A 16,489-nucleotide genomic window follows, 5' to 3' on the forward strand; every position below is an offset into this window, starting at 1 on the left:
GATGTTTTTGTTAGGCAATTAACGGAGCTTCATTTCTTTCAGTCTGGTTACTAGAAAATTGTGTTCCCATAGTGGCTCACACCTGTAATCTCAACACTTCGGGAGGTTGAGACAGGTGAATCACTTGAGGTCAGGAGTTCAATATCAGCCTGGCCAACATGGCGAAACCCCATCTCTACTAAAAATACAAAAAAATAGCCAGGTGTGGTGGCAGGCATCTGTAATCCCGGCTACTCAGGAGGTTGAGGCAGGAGAATCACTTGAACCTAGGAGGTGGAGGTTGCAGTGAGCTGAGATTTTTCCAGTGTACTCCATCCTTGGTAACAGAGTGAGACTCTGTCAAAAAAAAAAATTGTGTTATTTTGGTGATGTCATATTCCCTTGTTTTGTTTTGTTTGTATTCCTGGAAGTCTTGTATTGTTGTCTTTGTGTTTGAAGAAGCTGTCACCTCCTTCAGTCTTTACTGACTTGCTTCAGGAGAGAAACACCTTCACCAGTCAGCCAGATCAGGGATTCTGAGTCTCTCTCAGACTTTTGCTATGGATGTGCCTGCTCCACCTATTTTGTTTCCTCTTGGGCAGAATTTCGTAAGATTGTTTGCCCTTTCTCAGTCCCACAAAGCCAGGCTGTGTGCTGGGAGTCTGTCACTTGTTTTTTTAGGCAATGCTCTGAAATGCTCAAGTTTATGTTCCTTCTCCCACTCCCACAAAGTCAAGGTGGCTGGCTGTGTATCCTGGCCAGACAACTGCAAGTGCTCACACTGACTATCTGTCAGGCACATGAAAGGAGCTAGCTACAGTTATAGAGGGGAGGCTGAAAAACACAATCTGTTGGGAGGACCTACGGGTCAGTTATGGTGGTCCACAGGTGAGGCATACCGAACAGGTCATGGGCAAACTTTCTGTTGGAGAATAATAGAATATACAGCTCTTTGTTTAGTTTTGAACCTTGGTTGCTGAGAGTCCCTACCTCTCCTCCCAGTTCCTAACCTCTCCCAGCCACTCCGCCTTGCTGATGCCCTCAGTATTCTAAGTGGGGCAAGAAAGATGTAGGCCTCTAGGACAATATCCCGCACAGTTGGGGAATACTCACTCATTACATTTTTACTTTCCCCTGTGAGGACAATTGTGAGTTGAAGGAGTGTCTCCTGGCATTGAGCTGTGCCACCTTGAGGGAGGGGCGAAATGGGTAAAATGAAACTATTCTCCTTACTCTCTTCAATGAGTCTATTCTCATAAGCTTTGCTCCAATGATATGGTGGAATTTCTCCACTGGACTTCCAAGCTCCCACAAAAATATTCTTATCTGCAGGTGGTTGCCAAAATCAGTAAACTGTGTCATGTTAGAAAACTCCTATTCTGCCATCTTGCTTATATCACTGAAAATATCTTTATTCCACACTCATTTTCATAGTTTGGGAATATTAGTTTGGTGGTGTATAGGATTTTAGTTGAAAATCATTTTCCTTCAGAAGTTGGATATATTTCTGTATAATTTTCTCATTCCAAATATTTTTGAGAAGTCAAATGTCATCTAGATCTTGATCCTTTGTGTGAAACCTGATTTTTCTCTCCCCTCTTAATCCTCAATACTCCTTGAATGAGTGAGCTTTTCCAATCTGAAATAAACTCGTTCATTGTTTGAAATTACTGAAATATTTTTGAATTGTTCCTTTAGTATTTTCTGTCCTTTGTATTCTCAGTTTACTCTTCTTAGAACTTCATTACTCGGATACTAAAATGTCTCAACTATTAAAAATTCATCTTTACTGTCTTTTTGCCTAATATTACCACATTTTCTAGAAGACTTCTTCACATTTATCTTTTGATTCTTCTATAGTTTTTCTTTCAATCATTCTTCTGAGTTAGAACATCAATTTAAGAAAAATGTCATGAAGTCATTTTCATCCCATTTTTTATGTCTGTAACCTTGGCACAATGTCTGGCACTTTTAAGTCCTCAAAGAACATCAGTTATAAAAGTGTGTGTGTGTGAAAAAAAAGTGTGTGTGTGTACACACACATCCACACACATTAATAATGTGTATATTCACAGTATATATATTATATTATATTCTTTCAGCACACTAATTCTTTTTCCTGTGTTCTCTAAGGTAGATAAATTTTACATATTTATACTTGAAGCCAGATCATTTTGGTATGTTTTTGGTTCTTTTTTTGACTTACATCCTCTGATTCCTTTTTATTTCTAATAATTATAGATAACATTATTACAGTACTTTGTCCCAATTGCTTTTCTGTATAATCTCTATTAATCTTCACTACAACTCTATTATAAAACCATTCATATAATCACTATTTTTCAGAGTAGGAAACTAAGGCATTGGGAGTTTAAAGGACTTGCCTAGGGCTACCCAGCCAGAAGGTATATAGCTAGGATTCCATCTTAAGCCAACAGACTCTGCTCTGAATTATTTTAAATTTAAACTGTAAACAATATAATACAAAATTTTAAATAAATAATATAGCACCATTTTCACCACAGTAGGCAATTCCATTTTCAGTAGAAGATAAAGAGACATCATCTTTTTCTTAAAATCATATTTTAATTTACTTCTGCTTCCATGTCCTGGTTTACACATAATTTAAGGATATACCATTTTAAGGCAGGGACCTGTGGAGATAAGGCATCATGCATACCAGCATGCAATGAGCCCGGATTGGAGAGTGAACAGAAAAAGCTAAACAGAGAAAAGGAAAAATTTATACTCCTGTTGGTTGAAGATATTTAAAGTAAAGACTTTTAAGGGAAAATGTTAAGAATGATTCACAACTTATATTATTGGCCTGGCTGCCCTTTTTTTAGTGACTATTTAATGGAAGAAGTTCTAGGTGTTATGGCCTTCCAAAAACAAGAGAAACAGGCTTTTTCATTAAATTCATACATAATGGAGCTCCCAAACTTTTGGAGGCTCTTATTTAGAAGTCAGAATAGTTCAGTAATAATTTTAGGACCACATGATTTCATGAAATTTTAAATGGAGAGAAATGGGGTGAGAAATATCACAAATTCCCCACTTTGTACCCCTTTGTACCCCTATTTGGCAGTGGATAAGTGACCTGTTTTGGATTTGACTACCCTCCTGCTGCTTCAAGGGCTTTGAAGTCCTGCAGACATGGTCGTCTAGATGAATGGAATCTAGAAAGGTGGAATCTTTTGTTTCTTGAGCATCCATCATCAAAAAGTTCTATTATATCCTGCCAGAAACTATTCCTTATCATTCCGTCAGATATGAAATACTGGGAAAGGCCAGTTCTTTGTGAAAATTTTTACATCCTTAATAATAATTTCAAAAATTGAGAGAAAGTGGTACTGCAGGCATATCATATCATAACAGCTTCATATAGCTTCTTCCCTTGTAAATTTGCGGGGCCTACTACATTGATCCTTTTCTGTCAATTGATTGAAATGTCCCCCACGTCTTTTATTCCTCTAACCCTCACATTTATGGATTAGGTTTGCAGCTTTTGCATTTTCAGTTTCATAGAAAAATCTGTGTTTTTCTGTCACACAGCCAGTAGCACAGCTGTGACAGCAGATGAGCAAATCTCCAAGGGCAATAAGCCAGGCTGGCTACCTCAGAGACTCCAGGGAGGACCCAAGGAAAGCTGCTTGTCTCTTCACACTTTCAGGCAGATGCAGAGCTACACTCTGTATGGCCACCAAAAAAAGAATTGTATAAAATTTAGCAGAGCCCAATATTAGTTTGGGAATATCTATCAGTTTGGGGTGTGTTCTTAAGTATTTTTCACATGTATATGTTCAACCTTCCTAGCCTTATAAAATGATTATTGGAAGTAAAGATTTTATCTTCTGTTTTCTTTACATCTACTTGTTTTCCCTCCTCTCAGTAGTGGCACTATAACTTAATAACTTAAGCTATTTTTATTTCTTTAGGTTACTAAAGATCAAAGTTTTATCTTAGGTCAAATACACAATTGTCCTCAATCTTATAATCAATTTTAAACTTTTATTATAAAATATTATTTAACATTCAACTTTTATTAAAAATAATGTATATATGATTAATAATATTGATATGTTATTAAGTTTTTATTTCTACTTAAATGGTTATTCTAAATGGTATTTATACCATATACTGACTCATAGTTTAATAATTATCTAAATATTAGAACTATAGTTTAAAGAATATTTGTTGGAACATTTTCATGTACTTTGTTTTTTTCACATTTTAGGTGTACAAGAATTTCCAGAAAACATAAAGTGCTGTAAGTGTTTAACAATTATTGAAGCCAGTGTCAATCCCATTTCTAAGTGAGTATGAGTGATTAAATTTTATTTATTTTTATGTTTCCATTGTATAATAATGTACCAAGATAGATGAAATGCACATCATAACTTAAACTGAAATGTAACATTGACATAACATTTAATAGAATGATGGGAAAAATTAATCAGAATAGTTTGACAAAAGATGATTAAAAACATTGCTGAGTAGCAAGGAAGACCCAATTGGCAAAAGATGGTATTACTTTGAAGCAAACCTTTTCACCATTTTCCACAGCTCTCAGGTAACATTCCATAGATAAGAGTTGAAACTAATAAAACGGTTATTAGTAATGGTCATGGTGGAAAACTAGCATAAAGGGCCTGGCAGAAGTTCAAGATAGTGCAGAGTTTAAGGTAAGGATAAGTGCATAAAAATAACCTGTCATGTAGTTCAAGGGAATTAAGTATGACCAGAAATAGAAAGTACTTGTATACCAGAGATTGCAGCAAGAGTAAAGAGATAACCCTAGGAGGACAGGAAAATGGAAGGCCTGGATGATAGAGATGCTGTGATCAGAAAATGGGTATTTATAGACCAAGATCTGTTAATTAAGAAATGCCGTAGAAAAATGATACCCAGAAAGTGACCATTGTTGGTGAACTGAGCATGTGGTGTAGTGACAGAAGTCTGTGGAATGAAGTAGGTCAGGAAGCAATAAAATAAATTGATTGGAGGAGTCATGAACCTGAATGTTAAAGTCACTTAATAATGGAAGTAGAAATAAAATCTAGAGAGGTTTCTGACAGTTGTAATATTTAGAAGAGGTTGAAACAAGTCAGTGGTATTGGGCTGCAAAAAATGAGCTTCAGAGTAAGACTGGCATTTTAGTTATACAAAGCTGACAGTAGGATTTGAAAAAAATTCCTCAATATTTTGTCTGATGAAGTGTAGGAGACTGGGGGAAACTGAAGCCCATTGGAAAGACATTTAATGGATGGAGTGTTTTTAGAAGAAGACATAAATAAATTTGTCAAAGGGAAGTTGATGGAAAATTGTATACCAGTAGAGTTGAGAAGAGGGAATAGTGAAAGTGGTTCTCTATGGATGATGGAAAGAGGCTCTAGACAAGGTGAGGAGTGGAATAGAATGTAAAAGAATGAGATCAAAGTTTAGATGGAGATCTTTATAGTGAATGGTTTGTGAAATAATCTGAGGCCTTTATGTTAAAAATTACAGTTTTTCTTCCCGAGAAGTAGATAGGGAGGGAAAAAAGGAGAAAGCAAAACCCTAAAAAGCTTTTCCCAAAACTCTTAGACCAAAAAAGCAATTTTTTCAACATCTCAATGAAATAGATGTTATTAATTTCTCCCACCAGGACTACAACCATGTCCCTGAATTAAGTCAAAACAATTCAGTATTGACAATAAATTGCTTTTTTTCCCCTAATTATTTAATTCTAATAGCTCATCTTATTTAGGAATCATAGTAGGTCTTTGGGAGTGGAAGCCAGATGATAAATTACATCTCCGAGAAATTTCAAGTCTATGGGTTTATTGGATACGTCTAATTCCCTTCATATGTTTAACTTTTTAAAAGATAAATAAATATGACCTATTTCAGCAAAATGCATAACACTATAAACATTAAACAGTTTTGGAATTCACAAAAATTATGAAAAGTCATTATAAATTGTTTATCAAATTTTAAAGTCAGGTTTTTAAATATGTTTTTTCTATACAATAAAATTCACTCTGGCCAGGCATGGTTGCTCACACCTGTGACCCCAACACTTTGGGAGGTCAAGGCAGGAGGATCGCATAAGTTCAAAACCGGCCCTGGCAACATGATGAAACTCTATCTCTACAAAATATATAAAAAATTAGCCTGGTGTGGTGGTGGATGCCTGTAGTCCCAGCTACTTGAGAGACTAAGGTGGGAGAATCACTTTAGCCTGGGAGGACAAGGCTGCAGTGAACCATGATCATGCCCCTGCACTCCAAACTGGGCATGAGAATGTGACCCTCTCACAATAAAATAAAATTAATTATATTTAGGTGTATGGTTCAATGAATTTTAACAAATGTATACAGTCATGTGACCATCTCCATAGTCAAGATATAGACTATTGCATCATCTCAAAAAGTTCCCTTAGCCCAGTCATCCACTGATGATTATTATCCCCATTGCTTTGTCTTTTTCGAAATGAAAAATAAATGGTATCATACTTTTGTGTCTGACTTCTTTTACTTAACATAATGATTTTGAAATTTATTTGTAATTTTTCAATAATCAGTACTTTATTCCCCTTTATTGCCAGGTAGCATTCCATTGTGTGGATATAGCATTATTTATGTATCTATATTTCAGTTGATAGGCATTTGGGTTGTTTCCAGTTTTTGGCTATTATGAATAAAGCTGGTACAAACTAAGCACAAGTGTTTATGTGAGCATATATTTTCATTTCTATTGGGTGAAGTCCTAGGACTAGTTTTCTGAGTAGTATGGTATGTGTATGTTTAACCTGATAAGAAGCTTCCAAACTGCTTTCCCAAAGGTATTCAATTGTGCATTACATCATTTCAGTTGTTCAGAGTTCAGTTGTTCCTCATCTTTGCCAGAATTTGGTTCTATTAGTTTTTTATTTTTTTCCATTTTAACCAGTGTAGTAGAAATGGTATTTCATTATGGTTTTAATATATATTTCTAATGTCTCATTAGCACCTTTCCACATATTTATTTATAATCTATATTGCTTCTTTGCTAAAGATTCAAATTTCTTGTTCATTTTTATTGGCTTGCCTTTTTATTGTTGAATTATAAGAATTATATATGTATTCTGGACCTTAGAAGATATTTGAAGTGAAGATTTGCTCTTATTCTATGGCTGCTCTGTTTATTTTCTAAGTAGTACCTTTCTTTTTTTTTTTTTTTTTGAGGCGGAGTCTCGCTCTGTCGCCGGGACTGGAGTGCAGTGGCCAGATTTCAGCTCACTGCAATTCTTATTCTCCTGCCTCAGCCTGATAGCTGCTGGCTCTAGTTTTTGTATTTTTAGTAGAGACGGGTTTCACCGTGTTAGCCAGGATGGTCTCGATCTCCTGACCTCTGATCCGCCCGTCTCGGCCTCCCAAAGTGCTGGGATTACAGGCTTGAGCCACCGCGCCCGGCCAGTAGTACCTTTCAAAGAGAGGGTTTTAAATTTGATGAATTTCTATTTAATAATTTTTTATGGTTTCTGCTGTTCTTTTTTATCTAGGATATCTTTACTAAATTTATAGCCATAGTGATTTTCCCCTATGCCTTCTTCTGAAACTCTTATAGTTTAGGCTTTACAGTTAGGTCTATGATCCATTTAAAGTTGATTTTGTATACATTGTTGTTAAACAATTGATTCACATATATTTGAGTTTATTTCTGGATTTTCAATTTTTGTTAATCTATATATTTGTCCTTATACCAGTTCCCTACTGTCTTAATTACTGTAGCTTTACATAATAGTAAGTCATGAAATCAGAAAATATGAGTCCTTCAACTTTGTTCTTCATCAGAATCATTTGGGCTAGTATGCTCTTTGCTATTCTATGTGAATTTTATAATTAGCTTGCTAATTTATACAAAAATGTACAAGCATGTTGGAATTTTGATAGGGATTACATTAAATCTGTAGATCAATTTGGGTAGGACTTAACATCTCAAAAACATTGAATATTCTCATCCCTGAGTATAGTTTAGCTCCATACTTATTTCAGTATTTAAAATTTTATCAATGTTTTATAGATTTCAGCATACAAATTTTGTTCATTTTATTCTATGTGTTTTATGGTTTTTGTGCTATTGTGAATGATTTTTTATTATTCCAATTGTTTACTGCCAGCATGTACAAACACAATTGATTTTTAATATTTATCTGATCTTCTTCAATCTTACTAAACTCACTAATTCCATTAAATTGCATGTGTAGATTTTTGTGAAATTTTCTTTGTAGAATATCATGTTACCTGTGAATAAGACGGTCTCATTTTATCATTTTTTATCTCCATGCCATTTATTTGTTTGTTTTTCTTACCTTTTGGTCTTGGCTAACACCTCCTTTACATGTTGAACGTCAGAGGTGAAAGCAGACATCATTATCTTGTTCCCAATCTTAGAGAGAAATCATTTAGAGTTTCACCATTATGTGTGACTGTTACTTGTTTTTTAAATATATGCCACTTATCAGATTGAGAAAATTTCCAGTAACCTGACATTCACTTCCTTTTGAGCCCTCACTAGCAGGGCCGTCAAAGTTTAGATTTCTTCTAAACATCTTTTTAAGAAAATGTATGCTTTATCATGTTTTTTTAACGTTCTCCAGTCTGTGACCACTGAGTGCTTTCAAAGCCACTGCACATTTTTGAAATCAGTTACAGCAGAACCCCAATTCCAATCATCAAAAATCTTTATTAATTTTCTAATGCTCTGAAACAAATCGCCACAAATGTATCAGCTTAAAACAACACATATTATTTATTTCTCAATGTCTGTGGGTCAGGAATTTGAGAATGGCTTATCTGGGTCCCCTGCTTCAGAGTTTCATCAGGCTGCACTCTTTGCTGGCTATCAGCTGGCAACCACTCATGGGACCTGGAGACTGTGTGCAGTTCCCTGCCATATAATTCTCCCCCAAGGCAGTTTTGAGTCTCTTAGCCAGATGGAATTATATAATGTAATTTAGTTGTGGGAGAGACATTCCGTCATATTTGCCACATTCTATTGATCAGTAGCAAGTCACAGGTCCTACCAACACTCAAAGGAAGGAGATTATACAAGAGCATAAACATCAGGAGGTGAGGATCATGGTGGGGCATTTAGAATGTATCTTCCACATAGCTGATATTATGTGCCCACCTGCTAAACTATGTGGGTGTCTGGGTCTATTGTTATTCTATCTTTGTTGTAGTTTTTTAATTGATATATATAGATGTACATTTTGGATGGGCACATGTGATCATTTGATACATTCATATAATCAAATCAGGGTAATTGGGATATCCATCATTTTAAATATTTATCTTTTCTTTACACTAGGAACATTCTAATTCTCTTCTGGCTATTTTGAAATGTAAATTTAATTAATGTTACCTAGAGTAACTCTACTGATCCATCAAACACCATATCTCATTTGTTCTATGTAACTGTGTATTTGAAAATACCACTTTTCATTTAAGCAATTAATAAAAGGAAAGCATTTACTTAGTAGAATGAATTATTTGCCAATTTATAAAACATATATATTCTTTGAATTTTTAAATAAATCTGTCACATGTGAAATGCCACCAAGTTATTTTAGGATAGTAAAATCATTTCATTATTGAGAGCTCCTTCCTTAATGTCAGATATTGAATTTCATTGAATACTTTAGAGGAAAGTAAAGGCAACTTAAGATTGTCATCTTCACCAAGTGTATCCTGCTTGCTATGGAATACTTTCTTCCTTACAGTTCCTCATATGTTTTTCTGGAAGTGATTATATTGACAAGTCAGGCCCTTGTCTCTATTAGAAGCTACAAAATGTACCATAAAATTAATGATAAAGTTAAATATCTTTTTTTGGCAGACTTACTGACAGTATATATATGATTTTTCAAATAACATCAAATCCATTTTTCATTGTGTGTTATTTTCAAAGTACAATAATGGACAGTTTAAGAGATTTTGAAAATTCCTTATCCCCAAATAATTTATAATTTTTCCCAGGACTAGAAAATTTCCAATACTAGTGCAAAGTATAATTGTATAAACATTCATCTAAATCTATGAACAGAATCATATGAGAAAAGTAAAGAAGACATTAATTTTGAATCTAAGTGCAGAGTAACCATTCAATAAATTTGCGTTGAAGTGAATTGAAATAAAACATAGATGTCATTAAATAAGACATACTATGTGATCATATTCTTAACTCTACATTTTTAAGAAGAAAAGTTCAATAGAAAAATGTCAATACATCTTTTTTTTATAACCAGGCTGATAAAAACTGGCTTACTTTGCATGCTGGTTTTTGATATAACCTATTTTTGGTGGTTCAATTTTGTCATTGGAATCTGCAAAATGTGGTCAATTCTTAAACTCTGAACAAAATTTTCTATGTAATAAGCCAGATTCTTCTAGGGCATAAGCATTACCAAAAAAGAAGCAAAAAATAAGTATATTTTGATCAAAGAAGTAGTACAATATCATTTATTACATATATATGGAGAATAGTAGACTGAGAGAACCTGGATAGTTTTGAGATATAGGAAAAATATTGGTCCCTACAAATAGAAAATTTGTATTTTAAAAGCCATTTTTTACTGAGTAGTGACACTGTTAAATTATTAGATTAATGGTTTTAACATTCGTCTAATTTTACATGTATCTTACTGATCATCTTTTTGAAAAGTCATATGTAACTAGTTGTTTTGAATTACAAGACATCAAAGATAATACTTAAATTCCAATGGAAATGTATTTAACATCTGTGTAAACAAATGTATTTAACATTATAACAACTGTCATACTATCAGGACACGAGCTCTAATGCATTACAACAGAGTAAAACACAGAAAAGTAATGACCTACCATAGCCTTTCATTTCTATAAGATTAAGTTCAAACCTTTGAGTTGAGCATTCAAGGACTGTAAACCCTGCCCTCTCCTGATATTCTTAAATGTTAACTCCCGATACTCTCATACATAAAGTATTTGCTCCAGAACTCATCTTCTCTTCGTTATACATCTCAAGTGTCTTCTTACCTCTACATCATAAAAACCCTCGTTTTTCACTTGCCTCCCTTCTTTTTCTTTTCTACTTTCATAAATCCTATGTCTCTTAAAAGAAAATTTATGGCAACATCCTCTATGAAATCATATCCGCACAATTCAGCTCCAAAATACAAACTAGAAAAATGTATTTACAGCAAAAATAACCAATATCAGATTAATATACAGTAAGTCTTCACTTAATGTCATTGATAGGTTGTTGGAAACTCCAACTTTAAGTTACAGGACAGACCAGCAGGTCTTCAAATAACATTGTTTCCTTCAACATTATTTCATTATAATGTTGTAGAGAAGATAAAAAAAATTGTTTTGTTATACATAGTTGCACTTAAACTTGCAGTTTCCAAGAACCTATCAATGACATTGAGAAGTTATTACTAACAATGTGTAAAGAATTGCCATAAATCAGCATAAAAATATAAATGTGTTTGTTTTAGATTCCCCAGAAGCAGATGTTTAGAAAAGAATATAAGCAGTATATTTAAGAGATGAGCCCAGGAAATACTTGTTGAGGGTGTTTTTTCAAGCTCTTTACAGTATTTGGCCATTGGACTTTAACTTTCTGGGGAGCTCTGGGTAACAGTGTAGAACACATACTAGAGTTGTCAAACACAATGGGAGAGGGAGCAGAAGTATTTATATTCCTACTTGTCATTAGGTGAGTACTGTCTCTGAGAGGGACATTAATTCCATGGAACTTGGGCTACCAGGTGCATAAACAGACCAGGCTTTAGCAGCTGAAGAAAGCCTTCAAACAGGAAGGAAAGGGGCAGGCAATCATGATTTGTTCCAGTGTACAACAAAATGATACAGGCAGGGAGTTCTGGTGGGGGCACCAATAGAAAAATAGGTAAAATATGTAAACATGTATTTCACACAAAAGGAAACAAATATTGCTAATAAACTTTTATTCCTAACTAATCAGCAAAATGATTATTATTGCTATTTTATATTTACCAAATTGGCAAAAACGAAAAAAGCTAACAAAACCAAGGGTTAGGAAGGACATGGAAAAAAGGTGGAACTATTTTGAATGAAATTTGACTACATCTAGTAAATATAGACTTGCATTCGCTATGACCAATGTTGTCACTTCTAAGGATATAACTTAAGTAATCTTTTGTAAATGTATACTATATGTTCAAAAATATTCACAGAAGCCAATATTTGTAATAGCAAAATGAAAAACTAGAAACAACTGTAGGCCGGGCGCGGTGGCTCATGCCTGTAATCCCAGCAATTTGAGAGGCCAAGGCGGGTGGATCCCCTGAGGTCAGGACTTCGAGACAAGTCTGGCCAACATGGCGAAACCCCATCTCAACTAAAAATACAAAAATTAGTTGGGCGTGGTGCTGGTGCCTGTAATCCCAGCTACTCGGGAGGCTGAGGCAGGAGAATCACTTGAACCTGGGAGGCGGAGGTGGCAGTGAGCCGAGTTTGCACCATCGCACTCTAGCCTGGGAGACAAGTGTGAAACTCTCTTTCAAAAAAAAAAAAGAAGAAGAAGAAGAAGAAACAACTGTAATGTTCATTAGAAGGAAAACGGCAAATTGTATATTCATGCAATGGAATACTATGCTATGATGGCCAATCAGTCACATCAAAATGGATGGATTTTTTAAATCTAATACTAATTTTTAAAGCCTTTGGACAATGTTCACAGTATGATTTGATTTACATAATATTCAAAACCATGCAAAACCATGCAACCTGTTTTGTTTTAGGGAATTAAATATTTGTGGTAAAGCTGTTTCAAAACACAATAGTAAACATGATTCAGGAATTTGTGTGGCAAATAGGAAGAGGTAGACAGGGAGGGACACCCAGAGGGTTTCAAAGATACTGATTCTATTTCTTGATTCTATTGTGGGTACACATATATTCTTTTATACATATATGTATGTACACACATACATACCCAAATACAAACATTTTATATATATTTATATATATATGTAAGTGTTTTATATATACATATAACAAAGTATTGGACATAGGAAGAGAAACCATGGAATAAAACTCATATAATGTCCCAGGAGAAGGAGAAGAAGCAGGAAAACTGTAGTAGAAGCAAAGAAGGGGAGAACAAGCAGTGATGGCAACTGTTGCTAGGCAGTGTAGGATCTGAAATAAAATGAGGCTAATGGGATTGGAACTTAGGAGGTCAGTGGAGGCCTTGGTGAGTGCATTTTCAGTAACAGAGTTGAGGTAGATGCCAGAAAACAATGGCTTGAGTAGTAATAAGAAGCAATGAGTATAGGCAGCTTTTTAAATAATTTTAGCAGTAAATGCAAGGAGGAAGACAGGCTGTAATTTGAGGAGAAGGCAAATTAGAAGGCTATTTAGGAGTATTTTATAAAATAACAAAATCTGGACTAGACTATACATAAAAGTATTACAAATGTTTAAATAGAAATTTACTAATAAAAAAATTAATATTCCTCTAAAAACAAGTCTCCTGAGAAATCCTTGAATTAAATCTTTTTACATTTAAAATAATGATTTAATCTAATTTCTATAACTCGTAAAGGTTATTTTCTTAATTTTTTGATGCAGTTTATAGCCTTTATGATTGTTTAATTATCTTTTCAATGTTCTTTGTCATTTTTAATAGATATTAATTAGACCAATTTGAATCATGATTTACATACATGTTGAGCAGGCATTAAAGAAATTATTAGTCAAGGGGACAACATGCTCCTTCACTTTTCATACTGGGCAACTTTAGTCATCACTGTAACAAATTGTAGACAAATTTTGATGATTAAGTGAAATAGTAACTGGATACTCTTGCCTGACTATGTATGTGAATATTCTGTTGAAAAAGGAACATTAGTTTTAAAATTACAAACAAGCCAAACAATTTGAGATTTCCATAAAAAATGTCCTGGCTGGTGTGCATAAGGTTAGGCCAGCAATAAGAGATGATGTTGCTAATTTTAGCAGTGACATAAATCTTAGTGTTGGAGAGTAGCATGGAAGTGGATAAATGTTATTTACTTTAATAACAGGCAAAATTTTCAAACTGTAACAACATGCTCAATAAATTCTTTCATTACTGTAATACCAAAGGAGAGTTGAAAAATGTATTACATTTATATTTTTTCTCCTCAGAGATATATATTTTTGTTCTGTTTCTATAGCAACATCAATGCAGTGACTAAAACTTTAACTCCTTTTTAGACTCCCTGATGGCTTCACACAGCTCCTAAACCTGACCCAGCTCTACCTGAATGACGCCTTTCTTGAATTTCTTCCAGCCAATTTTGGAAGGTAAGAATAAGAAATTTAAATTATGCAATTGTATTTCACCTTAGGTAAGTGCTTTACTAGTGTCAGTTGATGAGACTTCAAAAGTGCCAGCTGTGATTAAAGATAGGCCTCATTATTATTCAATAAATGGAACTCTGTTAATTAATGAAACTTTTACAAAAAATAAAGTAAAATTAGGCCTTTACATGACATTAATAGTCAAATAAATTCTAGATGAATTAAAGAGTTGAATATAAAAAAATAAAGCCACAAATGATCTGAGGGAAAAAAAGGAGATGAATATTTATGGCTCTTTTGTTGAGAAATACCTTTACAGGCATAGACGCAAAGAAGAATACCATAAATGGATAGATATGGTGACCTAAATACTTTTAACATAAAGTATCAGAAAATCAAAGATTTAAGGTAAAACAATAAACCGAAAAATAGTTTCATTATATATGAAAAAAATTATTTATATGTTTAACATAGAAAGAATTCTTACATATAAATATGCAAACAAAGATTTTAGGGGAAAATGGTCGAATTACAAGACAAAAGCAATTCATAATAACACATATGAATGGCTGGGGAACACATAAAACATGTCTGTCTTCACAAATAATAAATATAATACAAGTTAAAACAATAAAAAACCTTTATGTTCCAACATATTGCAAAAACTTTTTTTTAGAGTATAAGAACAGAGATGATCTCATGCTCTCTGATAGGACTGTAGAATGTTATGACCTTCAAGCAGGGCAGTATGCTTTTAAAACCTTTGAAAATATTTACAACCATTGCCTCTGTGAATCATTTCTAGAAATGTCTATTACCATTGTCAGTATCCCATTGGGATTTATGGACAAGTTTATTGTTATTTACAAAGTGAAAAAAGTGAAATCACATATCTGTCTAGGATATTGGTTAAATATATTATGGTTCATCTATATGATAATACTGTATAATAATTAATAATATTATCTTAGGAAAGTTTTTTTTTTAAATTCTTAAGATATTTCCAATATTAATATGAATCTGTGTGAAATGAAAGACTGGTATCTTAAAAGTAAAATTATGAATAATTTTTATTGTCATCTTGACATGTTTTTCAATATTTTTCAGGTGTTCTACAATGAACTTTTTTGTGCAAAAGATATATCTCAACAGCTAGGACATTTTTAAGTTTATTGTCAACTGCATTTATGTAAATGAATATCTTTGAAATTGTTCAAATAATAGACTAAGTGTAGCTTGACACCAATCTGTTGACCGAAGCTGGCACAGGACATTAAGAACTCAGTTGAATAATGAAGTCACTTAACATGTGACAGCCTCCATTTACATACTGAGAGCACATCAACATTTCCCAGATTCCCTTACTTTTGCACATCACACCATCACAACACTTATGAACAGCATATACTTGGGCAGTTTTAAACTTCACAGAGCATCCAAAGAGCATTGCCTGGCTTCTAAATGAATTGGCATTTCATCATTCATCCATAGAAACTAGCCTTGCCTTTCTGGCACTGACCACGGCATTACAATATACTTTGGATTTATCAAATCAGAAAATATGTAATTATTATCTTAAGATACATTTTTTTCTTGAACTTTTGTCAGTTCTCTTTAGTCCTAATGTGAGGAAAAGATTTGGGCAAGTGAAAAACGTAATATCAATACCAAAACCACTTGAAAATAGAATTTAATTTTGCATAAATTGCCCACAAAAAATATGCTCTATTTTATTATTATCATCTAAAAAGGTCTTTAACCTTCAGCTGGATAGTTTAACAAGAGGACACTTAAAATTCCTTTTAACACCTGAGATTTTGTGCTCCTAAAAGCCAAAATCAGTACAAAATATCATACTAGTACAATTGTTGACAAGATTTGAGACATGCAAATGCTTAAGAAATCTCCTTTAGTAGAATATACCCATGCTGTGAAGAACTGAATCACTTTATTTCATATACCGATTAATCATTATAAGATTAAAATTAAATAAAAAGCTTGATAGGAGGCAAAAAAAAAAAAAAAGAAAGGGAGAGAGACCTACATGAAAACCTAAAAGTACAGTAAATATGGGAGATGGTAGATGAAAAACTTCGAATAGTAAAATATTTCCCAAAACATTAAGAATTCAGATAATCCAGTTCATATCTGTTCTAAAGTAGCTTCATCTG

At 33.6% G+C, this 16,489-nt stretch overlaps 1 protein-coding gene across 1 annotated transcript in view; it reads left to right on the forward strand.

Annotated features, from left to right (window-relative positions):
* Positions 1–16,489, forward strand: part of LRRC7 (leucine rich repeat containing 7) — a 586,898-nt gene that overhangs the window by 269,312 nt on the left and 301,097 nt on the right. The window contains exons 5-6 of the mRNA XM_033228849.1: positions 4,217–4,295; positions 14,232–14,321. Coding sequence (XP_033084740.1) covers positions 4,217–4,295; positions 14,232–14,321 — 169 coding nt within the window. The remainder of the gene's footprint in view (positions 1–4,216; positions 4,296–14,231; positions 14,322–16,489) is intronic.

Source organism: Trachypithecus francoisi, unplaced genomic scaffold (genome assembly GCF_009764315.1).
Source record: "Trachypithecus francoisi isolate TF-2019V2 unplaced genomic scaffold, Tfra_2.0 Lachesis_group12, whole genome shotgun sequence".
NCBI classification, from domain to species: domain Eukaryota; kingdom Metazoa; phylum Chordata; class Mammalia; order Primates; family Cercopithecidae; genus Trachypithecus; species Trachypithecus francoisi.